The sequence below is a fragment of the Barbatula barbatula genome (assembly GCF_947034865.1).
Source record: "Barbatula barbatula genome assembly, chromosome: 14".
Classification (NCBI taxonomy): Eukaryota; Metazoa; Chordata; class Actinopteri; order Cypriniformes; family Nemacheilidae; genus Barbatula; species Barbatula barbatula.
Genome location: NC_136777.1, coordinates 6,704,983 through 6,723,337, shown reverse-complemented (window position 1 = coordinate 6,723,337; position 18,355 = coordinate 6,704,983). Strand labels below are relative to the sequence as shown.

The 18,355-nt window shown below is 38.1% G+C and overlaps 1 protein-coding gene across 2 annotated transcripts in view; it reads right to left on the bottom strand.

Annotated features, from left to right (window-relative positions):
• The window catches only part of rock2a (rho-associated, coiled-coil containing protein kinase 2a), a 32,319-nt gene extending 14,898 nt beyond the window's left edge, over positions 1 to 17,421 (bottom strand). For both annotated transcript variants that reach the window (XM_079472423.1, XM_079472424.1), the window contains exon 1: positions 16,502 to 17,421. In XM_079472423.1, coding sequence (XP_079328549.1) covers positions 16,502 to 16,600 — 99 coding nt within the window. In that variant the 5' untranslated portion in view covers positions 16,601 to 17,421. The remainder of the gene's footprint in view (positions 1 to 16,501) is intronic.
• Positions 17,422 to 18,355: the final 934 nt, after the last annotated feature.

Below are 18,355 nucleotides of genomic sequence, written 5' to 3'. Positions count from 1 at the left end.
AACTCTCAAATTCTAAATTGATAGGTCATCAAAGCATTATAAAATGTGCACAAAAACTTCCAATAGCACTGATAAGGCTTGATCTGACAGGTCATTCATTATAATTTATTTAGCGAATGGAACCCAGAACAGAGTTCACCTTTTTTGGGCATTTGGATGATGTGCGGTCCAGAGGGAGTGCTACGTATAATGAACGGAAATGCATTTAAAACAATTAAGCAGGCATGGACAAGACCACCAGGCCTGTGAATTTCTTCCTGCACATGTGACGTGAGGTTTTACTACACTTTTACTCTTGTAAAACAGAACATTTCTGTTTTGACCGACGTACCAGGCATGTTCTTGTTGGTAAAGCAATCCTAATGTCCAAAAGCCACACCTCGCTCTCTTTTCTTTTGCTTTTTAAGATGTCTTTGTTAAAACATGTTAATAAATGTTAATACAACTAAGCAACTACAGTGGATGTGAAATATTAATATTCAGAGTACATATGTTCCCTGGGATTTGAACCCCATGACCCCGACCCCATAAAGTTACTGGGGCAAGTTACAGGAACCTTTTCAGTCTCTCTCCTTTCCTGCCTTCAACTTCTAGTATTCAACTTTTGGCATATCCACACATTTTAAAGGATTTAACACATTTTCTAGTAATTTCTGATTAATAATTGAGGAATAAAAAAACTAAGATTTTAGAAATATAACTTTGCAGTAAGATTGCATTAGCTGATCAAAAATGTTTTAAAAGGACATATAATATTGGATTATATATTGAATATTGCCAACATACTGCCAGTGTCAAACCGCTTCATGGCAGCATGGGACAAAAACTACTGTTTTTGTGTATAAAATGTAATAACATGTCAAGGATAAACACATCTAAACCCGATTTCCTTATATAGGGGACTTGAAGTTTAAAACTTCTATTTAAGGTTATAAAGGTTTTTTTGCACACACAAAGGAAATGCCACTGGAAGCTGTAGTGTCATCATGCAGTTTAGCAATGACATCATTTCCCCCTCTGCTAAACACTCAGAGACATAAAACAGAACATCCACATTAGCATACAAAAATAACCCAATGTAAACATATAAAACACTGTGTGAGGTGTTATACAAAGACTACTTCTGTACCCAGCAATACTTCACTGACTACTCATTCCCACATGTAGCCCACCTGTACAAACATCCACATTGGATATCCAGAGATGTGTAGCAATTCAACACAATAAGTCAACTTATAATATTAAAGTGCTGTTTACACCTGTGACCGTCTGCCATTGTTTAGATGTGAGACAAACAGGTAGTCCCGTGCCAAACTCAAGCCACTGGTAGAGCGTAGTATTGCTATGAAAGCAAATATTTTCCAAACCCCAGAGCCACGACCTCTGGGCTTTTTTTCTGCACAATAAACAGGAAACAGAATTCTAGCAACTAACATAAATCACACAAAACTAAAGCTCTACTGAGGACATCAAGGCTGAAAGTCAAGTTCACCCGGCACCTGAGACAAGAGACACATTTTTGTCCTCTTTTTAGATCTTAGCATTGAAAACAACTGCAATTAGGGAAAAAACTACTTCTGAAAATGCCCTGCAACAGGTTAAAATGACATTATTGGTTATATTGTGATGATGAGAGTTAAGAAAGTAACATTAATGGAAAACATATTATGTTGTGAAATATGGAAATGCATAAGTGAATATAAAGGCTATTGAAAGCAGGGAGTAGGAGTTACAAATACAGAATCTTATACACTTCAACATTACCTCACACACACACACACACACACACTGACTGAGTCACTCTCACCCACACATTTATAAAGACACACAACAACATTGAACATCCACCAACACTAAATGCAACACTGGCTAATGATTATCAACATGCTTCAGTTAAAGGAACAGTCCTCCAAAAATGTTTTTGTCCTCACCCTTATGTCATTCTAGTGTCTTACTTTAGTCATTATTGGGTCTTCAGTACAGAGGGCAATTCTCGCTACTAACAAACCTTTAACTACGACTTTCCCCCCAATAAAATCTTAATTTTGTTGCTTATTAAAGGTGTCATGAATTAAGAAATATTTTTTAACCTGAGCTTCTCGTTCATCGTATTCAAACGAACGGTTGCGGAAATGACAACTTTTATTGAGACTAGGCCCAGCGAACACCAGGTCCTGGATTGTACCCATCAATGATAGGTTGAACACCGCCTCAAACTGAAGAATAACAACGATTACTTCTCTAGCCCTGCCCCCTTGTTTCGCGAATGACATAAACCATGAACACATAGTACACACTCCCGCATTTGTGATGATTGACAACTGGTAACCATAGCGGCATATTTTTCGACTAAAGATTAGTTTTGTCCGTCAGTTTACACTAAACCGCTGATACACGCTGTGTTGTGTTTATGCTCGGTGCTCTTTAGCAGTGTTGCCATTTTATTTATTAATAATTATTATAGTTATTTCTTTTATGCTTGTTGTTTGGTCTTAGATCAAAAAGCCTCGGCACTTAGGTCTTCATAAATGGTCAGTTGCAGATTTTGAAATGTTTTGGTCAAATAAAATTTATAAACAATTTGCATTTTAAAGTTTATTTTCTTTTAGTCTTATTTGCTTATTTTTTCTGTGAAGATCTTTAAAACTGTTGCTTTAGAGAAGGGCTTTTGAGAGCGGCTAGCCCCATGTGCAAAAGTAATGACTTCTATCACTGTTATTTTTATTTAGGGCGCCCAAGCAACAAACATGCAACATAATGTACAGCGCCTGGTTGTAGAAGAACAAAGTCTCTTCCTTCGGATTCAGAAATTAAGAATGCGTGGTTTAAGTTTTTTTTATAGACATTCCAGCTCACGTGGGTAAAACATTTAGCATTGGTTCGCTTCATTTCACCGTAGATTCCTTTGTAAACAAGGCACATGTAGATGCTGGATTTGCTGAGAGACTGAGATTAAAAAGCAATAGTGTGTCGTCAGTATTGAATCCGACTGGAATCTTATGCGAGTAAAAATATATGTACGATACGTCACTATTGCTTTGTATGTCCTGATTATGTGTAACCTAAAGACCTGTCTCCATATCAACTTTTGCTTTGCCGATTAATTGCATCATAAATAATTGCGACATTCGACATTAATGTCATTTTGTAAGTATTTTATGGCACTGATTAAGTAATGATATAATATTGCATGCATACCCTTTTACAGAACAAATACCTTTTCATATAATATTTGGACATTGAAATTATAATGTAAATAATAACTGGAATGTAAATATTTAATAAAGCAGACACTCAATTATAATTGGTTGATTTACGTTACAAGCTGTTATGATGAAGTATGGGGTAAGCAGAGCCCTTGATATGTGAACCATGGAGAGGGCAGCACTATTGTATGTCATCATCAAATCACCAAAAACTACCGACATCAAGTTTATATATCGCGTGATAAATTGATTGAACCTACATGTCTAACCAAGTTTACAGAAGGCTTCAACCAAGCACGTAGCTCGCCAAACAGACACCCAGAAATGTACATCACAAGGCAAACTGCTGTCTTATGGAACTGTTATCCAATCATAGCAGTGCCCGTTTCTTCCAAGTCTTAAATAAGGCCCGCCCACTAAAACCGAGCATTTCTTGAGCCGGCATCAAAACCAGGGTAGAAAATAGCCCATTACATATTGATTTTGATGTTTTTTTAATGTAAAAACCAAATGAACGTCATAAATAGGCCTCAGACAACAGTATAAAGGCCAGGTCATGACACCTTTAACAGTTAGTAAGGTAGTTGTTAGGTTTAGATATTGAGTAGGACTAGGTAAGTGCTAGTAAGTACTAATAAACAGCCAATATGCCAATAATAGGCATGCTAATAACAACTAGTTAATAGTGAGAATTGGCCCCCATACTGAAGTGTTACCAATTTTTGAAGATATCCTGGAGATAAATATGTATGCAATTTGATTATTAGTTTAAACTAGGGCTGCAACTAACGATTATTTTGATAATCGATTATTTGGGCGGTTATTTTATCGATTATGGTTGATGGCGAAATGTGACCCAAATGACTTTCCATAGACGTGTGCATGGAGAGACACATCTGACTTTAAAACTGCAAAGCTCATGCTGCACGGAGAGACACCTCTAAAATGGTTTACTGACTAGTTGTTGCAACCGTACGAATTCTACTGCCACAGCACCTGAGCAGCCTCCTAAAGGCTAAAACCACAGTCTGTAAGTTCTGTGTTCGGGTCGGTACACACGTCCCCGCCCATCTCCTGCCAGCGGAAGAGTGCGTTATTGTTTCCAAACGACATTTCTGCATTCGCCGTGTTCCATAAGATTAGTAAACAAATTCACGTGTATTGCGCTGCCCACTTATACAGCGACATTATTTACTACACTGGTAACAGACAATTGCTTTAAAGGGATTGTTAATCCAGTGGTTTTGTGTGTAAATTTGGTTACCAACATTTTTTGCATTCCGCAGAAGAATTAGCTGTGTCATGTACATTGCTTTAGAATAACAGCAGGGGATAAAAGCGTACCTGTAAAAATAACTAAATAACCAGAATCATTCTAATAGAGCAAAGTCTAAAGCCTGCCACAGCACTGGAGTTATGGGTGATTGAACAATACTTAATAAACTGGATCACACACACCCTGCTTCTCTGCTACAGACCTCGTGAAGTGAGATCAGAGAGCAAGAGTCACTTGAGACAATGCATAAATAAACCTATTGTTAATAATTAGTCGATTCATTACATTTTTGCTTAAATGTGTCAACTGTTACAGGTTTTTATTTCTATTTAATAATAATCTAAGAAAGAACTGCACTATTGTACATTTATTTCACATCTTCATTACACACACTCAAAATGCAATAATATAATAAAAAATGTGCTGAATATTTATGAAACAGTTCGGTTCTTCTGGCGTCTTTGCAGGTTAGCATAATCAGCTCAGATATACATGTAGAATATTAGCTAGAAAACTAAACATGATAAGTTTGAGACTGACGCAGAGTTTCCTAGCTAAGGAAGGCAGAGAGAAAGTGTCACAAAGGGCAGGACATTGGGAAAGGGGTTCCTGGTAGTTTTGAATGAGGGGGCAAGAGAAACCACACCACCTTATATGGCAGTGTTTCTCCTATCTGCAGAGAGAGAGAGAGAGAGAGAGAGAGAGAGCGAGAGGAGAGAGAGAGAGCGAGCGAGACTTGATCATTCTGGAACGAATTGAAAACTCTGCATTTGTATACAATAATCTGTTAACAAGCATTATTTATGCTGATTACAAATTATATGTACACATTAGTGCATTCATATTTTTCTTAACCATCATCACATTATCAGGGCATTAACAATAAAGTTTACACTGGACCGGAGAATCCTTTAATGAGTTTGCGAAAAAGCCATTCCACCAAATTAACAAAAGATGGGAACGCATCAACTTTTGCTGCACTGTGGCATAGGTATTGAAAGCAATATTAATATAAATCCGCATTTCAAAGAGGCCCGTCCAGTTACATAGCACGACATCCAATTTGATGTATTCCCATTTGATTTCTAACACACATGACTTTCAAAATCCTCAAAATGGATCAACGGATCAAGTTTCGCCTTGTGAGTAAACACCCCAGGGGAAAAGATCCATGTATAGTTCTTCTAATTCATGACTTCGATTTATAATTTGATAATGGCCCAACAAAGCATTTTTATTTGTGGTGAAGACTCTCTTGGAAGCAAAACAGGGTTGAGCTGAGTAATGGAAAGAAAGTGATCCTCTCATCTATCATTGTGTAGTGGCTATTTAGTGGATTGAAATGTACTGATGATAAATTGAAAGTAGTATTCCTGCTCTCCCAGTACAACTAATGGATACTGACGTCCACAAATAATTGACATGAAGCCCTCAGAGGGTCAGTTTGTCCACCTGAGAAGCGCAGTCATTTTAAAAACATTCGCTCTGTCTAAAACCTAGGGAGCAGCATATTTACTTCTTCTTTGGAGAACATTTTAAGACGACTTTGCCCATCTTTATGAGTATCTTTTTTGTTTCAAAGTTTATAAAGTCATAACTTAGGAGAATGGCTACAAAGAAAATAAAAAAACATAACATTGTAGCCATAGTTTGCTTTATTTCCTGTTGCATTGTTTCCATATTTGAAATTAAAAAACCTTTCCTGAATCCCTGGTATGATGTAGCTTGCTGTTTTGACAAATGACATAATTCTGATTTCTGAATTTGCTAAATAACGCATAATGGCACGGAATCTGGCAAAGGTTTTATTTCTTAAGCAGAAGTAGCAAAGAAATTGTGCTATGAATAATGTTAGAAATAATCAGATAATGTTTAAATCTTTTGTTTTGTGTGCCTATGAGTGAAAGAGGGGCGGATTGCGTGCACTGCATGTGTGATAATTGTGAAGCTTTCACTTGACGAGGACGCGTCGCAAATACATGAACTGCATCAGAATTTCACGGTTTAATTTAAGAAAAGCTACGGCTACCCTTTGTTGGCGAAAGTCCGGTTAACTTAAACAAGTTATAACACCCACATTTTACAACACCATCCCCTTTACATTTTTTATAATTCGGCCACTAAGAATATTGTTTACTTTAGTACACTGAAGTATATAGTAAATTTAAATAGACCTAAAAACAACAACGAAAAAGAAAATGCACTGGTAAGATACTGGTTTATCAACATAGTTGTACCCTATTTTTACGAATTATTTCCTGTATGGTTCAAAGTGTTTATTGTAGTCTTTAAATACAGTTTATAAGATAACACTATAGTATACTGAAGTGTCTTGTCTTGCGGGCAAATATATTAAATTTTTTTTGTAAAGACAGAAAACGTTGTGTTTGAAATACAATAGTATGGAAACTAGAAATGCAATGAAAGGAATCCATATTAATCTCTGTCTGTTTTAGACACCCACACACAATCACACCTATAGAAATGCAGTAGAGTTAAGGATGTCAGCATCCCAAATTTCACCCCGAATTTGAATGTAATTATGAATCGTATCCGATTCTAAAGAATCGCTGTGAACACATCAGCATTAAGCAGCCTTGACGGATCACTGAAGTGTCACATGCTCCATTACTCAGCCAGTCTTTTTAATTAGTTTAATTTCAAACATTTAATGTATGCAGTCCAGTGAAAATGTGCCTCATCTTGTACACAGGATAACAATATCACATAGAGTAAAGTTCTCATAAAATACGTCATTGGAAACTGAGACATGCACAAAGAACATTTAAAACATCTGTTTATAAAGGTGCCGTTCCTGTGATCCTATTTTTCAAACTTTAGCTGGTGTGTACTGTTGATGTAAGAGCATAAATAAAACATGCAAAATGATAAAGCTCAAAGTTCAATGCCAGAATTAGATTTTCAAGGACTACAGAGAACAGCTGGAATCGGACTACAGCCCTCTACTTCCCAGGTACATGACAACGTCACTATTCAGAGTTTTGAATAACCTCCGCCCACAGGAATACGCCAAAAAAGGGGCGAGGCCTTCCTTAGAGAAGAGGGAGAGCCACTGGAGTAGTGTGTGGTCACCATTGTAAACATTTGACTGAGCTACACGCTTAAATATTTTCACTTTCATCATAGTCTTACAGATGGTGATGAGAATTTGGCTACAGAAATTCTACGGTAACTAATGGTCAAATAACAGCTTCCAAGACTTTAAAGCAGCCATAACTCAGGCAGTTTCTGCATATCTCATGTTAATCTTGAGTACTTACATAATAGTATCGTACCCTTCAAATATCAGTAGAGTCTTTAGTTTGATCACTTTTATAAAAGACCGAACGTAATTCTCTCTCTCTGGACACAAGTGAAAGTGACTTATGTGCATGCTCCGTCTCCCGCTGTCCTTGGTTGATGCGTGGGCGTGCCTTGTGTTTTCCAGGAGATTTGTCCAATAAGGGACTAAGAAAAGTTGTTACGTAACGAATTTTCATGTTCGAAAAAAACTTTCCGAAACCTGTACTAACACTGGGAGAGTGTATGGAGCACAGAAATACAACGTCATACGTCCAACTCGCTATTTGACAAGTTGATCACGTCAAGCATGAGAAGACAACACGTTGTAATACACTGAAAGTGTGCGTGTGTGTCAGTGTAACATTTACTCAAAAACACTTCTATGAAACGTCCTTTGAAGTCCTGCTTGCAAAAGTCAATCTGATTATTTTATTATCCAACTTAGTTCCAATATGAAAAGGCACAATTCTCTGCTCTCCGCATCCAGTTCCGCCAGATGTGCGCGCGAACATAGACACTAGCGCGCCCATTCACACAGAAAAGCACACTCCCACCAGCAGACAGAAACGCGTATGGAAAATATGTTCCACTATGACTTCCCTTTAGCACCAGAGCCTACCACACATTTTGTCAGTTACTAGGCCTACCAGGTATGTTTCATACATACTGTGAGTATCAGAATATAAAATAAATGGCCTAATAAAACATTAGATAAACATTTTTTATATACAGATTCGACTGGGCTCAATTGATTAAATATAATTTATTAAAGTCGCCACAAATATAGAGATCCTCAAAGCTGTAAACCTATGGGAAACACAATATAACCGGTTTGACGCCAATCGGTCCGGTGTCATATCCCTTGCCATAGTAGAAAGACAGTGGAGTCCTTCCCAAAAAATGCGATCTCAAACAAAGATTGATGTTTGCACAAGCAGTAGCAGACCTCCGTTACACTTCTCAGTTACGACAATCCACGTTTTTTTAACTGATGAAGTGAAGCTGACTAGAGGTCAGCCGATTTTGGGGATTTTTTAATGCATCGGCCGATTGTGCCACAAATTAGGCCGATTAACAGGCAGGTGCATCTGTGAGCAGCTAAGCGTTGTTGTGGAACACGCGATGCTGCTTCTTACGGCAAACAGATTACAACCGGCATAACACTGTGATGTCCCCCTCTGCTTGCTTATTTTTTAACTATCAGATAACTTCACAAGAAAACTTTAAGACTTCAATTCTTTGTATCCTTCGTTTTTAATCTAGCCTTGTTTATTTCATTGATTCAATTTGATGCTACTTGAGAATGCGAGTAATTTTTTGGAACTCTATTGTTAGTGAGCCTTCAACCACATAGTTTAGGCTACATGTATGCACGGGTACGGGTACCAAAACCTGGTGTATAATACCCTAAGTATTACAGTTGTCTGCATTGTATAGCTAGATAATCTCAAACTTCATCAATACTGTTTCTTAGACGGAGCAACTCACACTCTGCAGCCATGCCTTGTTAAAAGACGACACTTTTGGCGAAAATGCACACGTAAAATTTCCTGCTTAAATGTGTCTGTTGATCGGACTCTGTTTATCTTTCTTTCAAACGTACGAAAAAAGTGCACACAATTTTCAAATGATACGCGACCGGGGCAGATACATTTTTTTTTTCTGCTCTGACAGCCAGGAGACACATTGAACACTGCAAGTGTGTGTTAGAAATCTGAAATGAAGAGAAAACATTATGCTTGCTTGGTATGTTTTTCGCCTTTAAACCAAAATTAAAAGTCTTCAGCCACAGTTTAAATGCCGACTTGTTGTTTCCTCTCGTTCACACATTATGTTCGTAGACGGTCTTTTGTGGCCGTTTAAATACATTCGACCACAAGAGGGTCTTCTCTCCTGTCAGGCTTTCTACGGTCCTTCAAAATTTAAAACGGCTTAAAGCTAATTATAACTAAAACGCAGTTATGAGCACCAGGCTGTCTAGTATGAGAGATTTTTTTTCGTTTTGCTTTCACTTAGATTATGACTAATAGCAGTGTCAGCCAACAAACATAAACAAAAAGCATGCTTCAGAACAGTTGAATTATGAATCATTTTTTCATTTAAATTGAAAATTTGATATTAATATTTAGATACTGTCTATCGGCCAATATATCGATTATCGGCTTCCAGTGTCAAATAATGATCTGTTATCGATATCGGCCCAAACTTGACATATTGGTGCTTCCCTACATATTTCAGTCCATATTTTATATGATGAGTTATCGAAAACAGATTAAACGCAAGTTTTAACACAGCTTTTTGTGGTGTTTTGTGAAACTGAAGATTAGGGAGTCATAACAAACACATATCAGCTGTATGTCTATCAGATAAAATTCACTCATGGAATCGCTCAATAAGCAGCACAATACCATAAATATACATTACAACAAAGTCCAGAGAGTAAACTAAGAATAGGTTTACTTGAGCATGGATTCAGCTAAACTGTACATCCTACTGTACAGAGAAATAATACTGCATTAAAACATATTAGTGAGTCTTGCGTTTAACTTGCGTTTAACTTCAGTAACTGCATTAAAACATATTACTCTAACTAACCATCTGTCCAACAGGTTGCTTAGTAAAATACAGAAACACATTTAAAAGTCCTTAGGTTGAATTAAATTGGTACTTCTGATACCACTGCTGGGCAGTCTGCAATGTGGTTGATACAGTCTACCTTAATATATCAAGGGGTCTGGTGTAAAGAAACCGCAGTGACCAAACTTTTCATTTCGTAATACAATTTACAAATAACTCAACATACTTTAACAATTTCCACCTTTACAGCATGAGCTCCATTTAAATAAGACAGAGGTTTGTCCAATAAATTTGCAATGGAAGTATACAAACAATTCCCATTGGCATAAAAGCTGAAAACTCAATAGGGGATTTCCAGATACCGGTATGCTTTATATGGTACTTTATGGTGAGGATAAATGTTCATTTATGTGCTATTTTATGTAATTTGAGCGCTTTGAGAAAAGGAAAAGAGAATTAGCTCTCCGTGGTGAGTCAGGCTTGTGCTTTATTTAAAGTGATAGTTTACCCACAAATACAAATTCTCTCATCCTTGAGTCCCCTCTTGTCATTTTATCCCTTTATGACTGGGCTATTAAATTGGCAGCCCGTGGGCCGAACCCGGCCCTTGATGTAATTTGTTCCGGCTCTTCAAGTAGCATAGTGTGAAAAAGAACCTCTAGAATAAATTTAGTTCAGCCGTGAACAGACCCTACAGTTATGAAGTGACGCACGTCTGTTCCATTCAGCACAAGCTGCAGCAGCATCGAGCAGGAGACACGTGACTTGTCTCTCCTGTGAGATGCGGTGAACAGGACGTTGACGGATGAGAACTTTTATAAGTTTCATTTCTGACATTTTGCTAACACGAATAGGACCACCATTTCAAAAGTACAGAGGCAGGGGCGGACAATAGCACGTAGGAGAATAGCGTCTTTGTAGGTTAATGTTGTTTCACAGAATTTCCCTTTTTTTATAATGCTGTTTCAAAATACAACAAATGAACATGTTTGAATGTAGAAAAGCTTGTCTGGGCGTCTCACAATGCACCGATGTTGATATGCAGTTTAAAAATACAATATCAGCATGTTTAAATGTAGAAAAAAACTACTTTCTTATGGGCCAAAAATTTAAAAAACAACATACGGGCTCCCGTGATTGAATCGCGGAGTCCAGGCATGAAACAGGTTTTGCAGCATAACGCAGAATGGCATAGAATCTGGCAAATGTGTTATTTCTTAACCAGAAAGTAGCACCGAACAGCTAACAAAATTCAAATTGTGAATGAATAACTTATTTAAACACTTTGGGCCGGATTGTTTTGTCTCAAGATGCACACCAGTGATGTTTTTTGTAAAATATGTTTTTAAACATAACTTAAATATCCTAATTTAACTAAGGCCTAGTCCTGGTTTAAACTAATCCTTGTTCGGGAAACCGGCCCTTTCTGTTTTATTATGTAATCTGCAATTGTTTTGCGTGTGCTCATTGAGCTTTTATAGGATATGTACACATTAACTGTTAGAGAAAAGCAACTGTCAAACATCCATTGCGGCTACTCTTCAAAACAAAAGTCTGGTTAAATTGAACAAGTTATAACACAAACACATCCACATTTTACCACACCGTCCCTCTTTTTGTTTATCATTCAATCATTGAGTGTATTATTTACTTTAGTGAACTTAAGTAAATGTGCTAGTAAAACGATAAAAAGTTTGAACTTAGAAAAAAAACAAGTCTACTTTTTTTATATTTTAATTTTCATATATGGTTCAATATATATATACTGCAGGTTTATAGTTTATAAATGAATACTGTGGTATACGGAAGGATTTTTTTGAATGTGGGCAAATATATTACTATTGTATAGTAAAGGAAAGAAAACACTGAAAATTTTAAACTGAAAAATCGAATTTGAGAATTTTTTTACGGATTTCTTGTTGTCGTGTCATCCTTCATATTGCAAGCCATATCTCTCCGGCCCCTCATTTGGGATCCTTTTCATGAACTGGCCCCCATGACAAACTAACTGAATAGCCCTGCTTTATGACTTTCTTTCTCCCACAGAACACAAAAGAAGATATTTTGAAGAATGTTGTTAACTGACCTCCATTCACTAGCATTGGTTTTGTGTCCATACAATAGAAGTGAATGGGGGTTGTTCAGACACCAACTTTCATTAAAATATCTTCTTTTGTGTTTTGCAGCAGAAAGAAAGACATAAAGGTTTGAAACAACAAAAGGGCGAGTAAATGGTGACAGAATTTTCATTACTGGGTGAACTATCACTTTAAGCACAGATAGGAATATGATGCATGTTGCTTTACATTTCATAAGGATGCCTCTACAAACATAAGCACACAGACATTACAGAAAGTCTTGTGAGAAGCTTTATGATTTTGTCTGTCCAATCAGCAGAGCCAAAATAGCAGCGCCTGCTAAGGGTGTTGAGATATAAACAATACAGTATCGAGTTCCACCAACACAAGATACAGGAAGTTTATAAGTACGGTATGTCAGGCGATCTGTTGAGTACAACATCCGATGAAATTCAGTATCCACTGCAAAGAAAACCCAACAGGAATGGCATGGATGCGCAGCACCATGAAATCACGTGCCATTTCTAGTTCCAGATGAGATTCAACCTTTTGCAGACTGATAAGATCAAACAATGACACCAAACAATAACCAAATCCAGCTGGTCTTCTGCTTATCCCAGAGGTCCCTGGACATACTTCACAAACACAACAGCTTTCACAGGTGTGCGTGTTTGTGTTACAGGGCAGACCACTACGGCTCTTACAAACTTTCTAGTGCCAAAACCGTGCCTGTGATAAAGCTCCAGTAAGGTAGAGGATCTGATCTCAGGCATTAGCAGGCAGATACAGTTACAGTAAAAGGATTTAGAAACTGCTCTGACAAGATCTACTGTCTTTAGGTTGCAGGCTGGAGGTGTCTGACTGGCTTTTAAAGATGGGTTTCTGTTAGTTTTGCATTACAGAACTTCTAATATGTGTGTGTGTGGAATGCGGGTGGAATTTGAACACCGTTGTCAGCACCTCGTGCCTACCGCAAGCACACAAACTACAGAAGCAACATAAGCAGACGCTATCCACACGCACCTCAAGGGAAGAAGGGAACACAGATAAGGCCCATCAACATTCCAGCGTACAGCGTGACTGTCGTTTTTCAAGACCCAACCAGGGTTTACAAAACTAAGCACCTAAAACACACCACAACATTGTTTTAAATTAATTTAAGTAAGAGAGAATATTGCTAGACATAAGAATAGCAGTTGAACATTTGTCTGGGATTATTATTCATATGCGCAGAGCATTGCCTGTTGGACAGTCTCTAAATAAATGACAGGGAGGTTATTCATTAACCTTCTCGCCGGAGTCTGACCTTTGCCCCTTTCTCAGGCTACGATGCCACCTGGCCATCTTAAAGGGACAGTTTACCCAAAAAGGTAATTCCTCATGCCATTCCAAAAGACTCACTATACACAAACTAAAATAGGAGAACATATAACCTGATGAGAAAAAACATATTTTTAGTTACACGACAAATTGGCATCGGACAAGTGAAACATCACAATGGAAGATGGCATCGCCGTGCAGCGTTATAGAGAAAAGTTTGCACTTGCAGTTTAAAATGAAATCAGGGTGAGTACATTTTTTTCTTCATTATCTCCTTTTATGCTGCACTAATCTGATAAACATGCAAACGCTTGACAGGCACATTAAACTGCTGACCAAGTTTACAAATAAAATGCAACTATTCCAATAGCTCTCCTCTAAAGCTAGCATCAATATTACATCATATTCAGGTAATCCACTAGCCTGTGGAATTTCAGAAGTAATGGTATTGCAGGAAAATGTTAAGACCTGTTAGACTGAGACAGGGCATATACGACAGCTGAAACTGAGGTTTACGTTACACAGTTCAGTTTCCAAGAGCACTTTTCTATATTTACTGAGAAATTCCCAAAATTCTTTAATTCATTTGGCATCACACTGGCACACATAAACACACACACCGGCCAGTAATCTCAGACTCAAATGCTTGGTTTAAGACCTGAAAACAATTGCATTATGCTGGATGCATTACACATAACTCACGGTAATCAGACTGAGCTGGAGTTAATGACAAGTTAAATTAATTCATAAGCAGGTTAGATCAAAGAAAGAGAGAGAGATAAAGGGAGACAGACAAATCCACAGTCCTTTGGCTAAAGAGTATATTTGTATATTGAGCAAAAGGGGAGCAAGTTTTTAGTCTTCACATTGTGAGTCCAGAGTAAGGATGTTAACAAAGATATTTTTTAAATCCTATATTTTCTAGAAGTCTCTCAGCTCATCTTATTACAGCACACACAGTTATCTCTTGCCCTGAGCTTAACCAGAGAGAGACTTGAGCTATAAATGGCAGAGAGAAAGAGAGAGAGATAGAGAGACAGAAAGAGATGGTTCGCAGCCTGCTCTCTCTCCCACCCACTGCTTCCCACTTCTCTGCTCATCTCCTTCTCAGGAAACACACGTTCATAAGCTAGAAAAACATGCAATTTGTTACAAACACACTCAGAACAGACATAACATCACTCGCACCATTTCTCTCAGTAAGGATGAACCTCAACTGTCTGTCACTTCAGTTTAGACCAAACTCTGCGCCCGATACATTGAGTCAAATGACAGTCCATGAAGAGTCATCTGAATAATGTTTAGATGTGAAACATTAACTTTATAATCTGTCAAACATATTCACCCTCAATATGTCTCTCTAGAAGACTCACTAATTACTTATTAAACAGACAGTTCAACCAAAAATTATTTACTTAGTTCCAAACCTGTATACATTTTGTTGATCTTCTGAACGTAAAGTAAGATATTTGGAAGAATGTCAGTGACCAAACAGGTCTTGTCCCCATTTACCGCCATGGAAGGGAAAATATACTATGACAGTAAATAGGGGAATGGGATTGGTTTGGTTTGATCCTTGTAAATGTCTTCCTTTGTGTTTAACGAAACAAAGAAATGTATACAGGCTTGAAATGATAAGAGAGTAAGTAAATTATAATGAGCGAATTTTCATTTTTGTCTGAACCATCCCTTTAAGAGCAGTGTTTACACACTGATGTGCATTTGTTATGACCCCTGCAGAGTTGAAAAACATGACATTTGGCAAGTACAAAAATTCATATTCTCATATATTTGGGCATTATATCAGACAATCTCGAATACTGATTTTTAAATAAGGCCTGTTTTTCAAAACTACTGGGCTAACCCTGCTCTTACCATAAAGAAAACCATTATGTTTAATGCAGGGTCTCTTACACGTTGCGATTTCATCTATCAGTAAAAGTCAAGTTCCTGTACCAACTACCAATGGCTGATCACTTGACAGATTTGACATGACTTTATGACGATGTGAATTGTGAAATGATGTAGGGGTTCCAACAAAGAGTGCGATACAGAAAACTGCCAATGTTTTGTAAAACCATAGTAAGCACATTTACTATGGCATTACCACGATAACCATAGTTTAACCACTTACACCTTTACTATAACAAAATCATAGTTAATGTTCTCTAGGGGTATTAAAGACAAAATATCTTGCAAGTGCACTTTGCAATAAGTAGATCAATCCGTGAATGAAGACCGAGTGTCAAATGTCTTCACCTGCACCAACAGGCCAGTTAATAGCAGTCTGGCTTTTCAGAACCAAACAACCCAGTAACAGCAGGAAGGGGGAATTACGAAATTGTCATGTTGCAGGCCAAGAATATTACTATATTTGGTGTGAGGCAACAGATGAAGTCAGAACTTGACGCAGCACAGTTATTCAAATATGGCAAGTCTGCAGAAAACTGTTTAATAGACGATGTGGCCTTCTGTCTCATCCAAGAGTTGTTGACAAGGAGACTAGAAACTGGAAACTATGTTTGTGTACAAATATCGATCTAAATAGAGAGACACCCGCATGCCCAAACGCAAGAATCCACCAGACACACTGTATTTGACGTTAAGATTACGGTGCAGTGCTGCATTGTAACATAAACTAACACGTCCATTGCTTCAACGTTGCACTTGGTGTTTCTTTAACCCAGGCAACGGAGCTTTGAGGTGCATTAAACATTCATGAAAAGCGACGGTGAACTTACCAGCAAACTTTCCAAGTTGATCGCAGACCGCGGGTCTTTGATCATGGCTTCCAGCTTTCTCAGCCGGTTTTCCATCCTTCTCTCCGCACCCAGCGACATTTTTGCCTTCTCCTGGAGCCAGACCGAGCAACGAAGAGCGATCTGCCCAACTTTTCTGGTTCACATGAAAGCTACAAGATCTTCGTTCAAGTTGTCGAGCGGTGGCCGTGGGCCTAGACAGCCTCCGACTCGCCGCCCTCCAAAAAAGATCCCAGGACTCGTCCAGAATAAAGCGGAAAAAAATAATCCAATGGGAGCAGCGGAGGGTTTTCCAAACCTCCCCTGAACGGTTTGTGAAGTAGTTATTAAAGTAACTAAGCGCGATCAAACTTCCAAGTCCATCCAAACAAAGTTTTCCAGTACCGTAAATGGCGCGATAAAGTTTTAATTTTTAGAGGCTTCAACAGCAACAGGGCGTTTTCTGGGCGCCCCTCTCCTCCCCGCCTCTAACCCCTCTCTTCTCTCCTCCCCTCCCCTCCTGTCTCCCCTATCCTCCTCTCCCCCTCTCCTGACTGTCTGATCCCGACTTCAAATCTTTCCCAATTCATAAACAACCCTGCAGATTTTCAAAAGCGAACATCTGTTGAGTCGACCAGATCACAAACTCCAAACGCATTCCTGCAACACGCGATCCGCGACTTGAAACTAAACCGGCGATTTGATTCGATATCTATCGGATTTTCGTTATTTTAAGTTCTTCGCAGGCGCCTGACAAAGTATGTCCTCATCTCGCCAGTGGACTCGGTAGATTTGTCCGCCAGTAGCCTACTGCGGATTCGTTCTTCGGTATTCCGGCAGGCAGCTCGAACTCGTTGTTCTGACATCAACACGACGACAGCAGCGCTCTTTACCCATAAGCCTCTCTTCTCTCCGTCTCGCCCACGAACGGCTGCACACGGGAGAATGTAAATATTCTCCGGTGGATTGTGGTCTGCCCACCCACAACAAATCACGGAAACGCAGTTCGGTTCCGCGTTCAGTCACAATGCTGACTCAAGAATACATTGTTTAGGAACAAATGTAGGTTTTGAACACATTATGGTGACGCCTGGTGTATTGAAACCTGTTGCTGCGACTGGGTTACGAAATAAACGCGATCATATTTTACGTCAACAGTCGCTGAGGTAAACCCATATTTGTCCAATTTCAAATTGTCTTCTTTTTTCAAATAAAAATAATCATTTTTCGTAAATCGCTTATCATTGTTTATGCTTTGAATGCTTTATTCGCTTATATGTAATCCTCCAGCAGTGACGCAGTCTGAAATAAGGCAAAATCCAGTCTCAAATTAGATTTTGAGCAAAATTGCACGAAGATAACTTGAGAAAAGAGCAGAACTTCCTAATGAAAGAGTGTAACAGGGACATCTTGTGGGTGAAACAGATTTTCTCCACTTGTTGATCTACTTGCTGCAGAGAACGTGTCCACTAGATGGCGCGCTTTAATTTTTTTCTAAATCCATGAGAGACTGAATAATTTGCTGAACTGTTTGATCTCTTTAATAAAATTGAATTGCTTTCTGAAGCAACTGTATCGGGAAGTAAAATGCCTTGTTAGGACAAATGAAGAGTTTGGTTCCAAAATGAGATTCAAAAATTATGTTTTTATTATGTTATTATTTTTGTTGTGTTTTATTGTGTTAGTTAGCTGTATTTTTTTAGTCAATATGGCTTAAATCAACCAACTTCAGTTTAATTTATATTAAAATGCACAGTAAAAAAAACTGATTTTAGAAAAACAGAGGTATCTCATTTTGGAACCAAACTCTTCATATGTTCCCATGTACGAACCAATATTGTATGGCAGGCTGAAAAT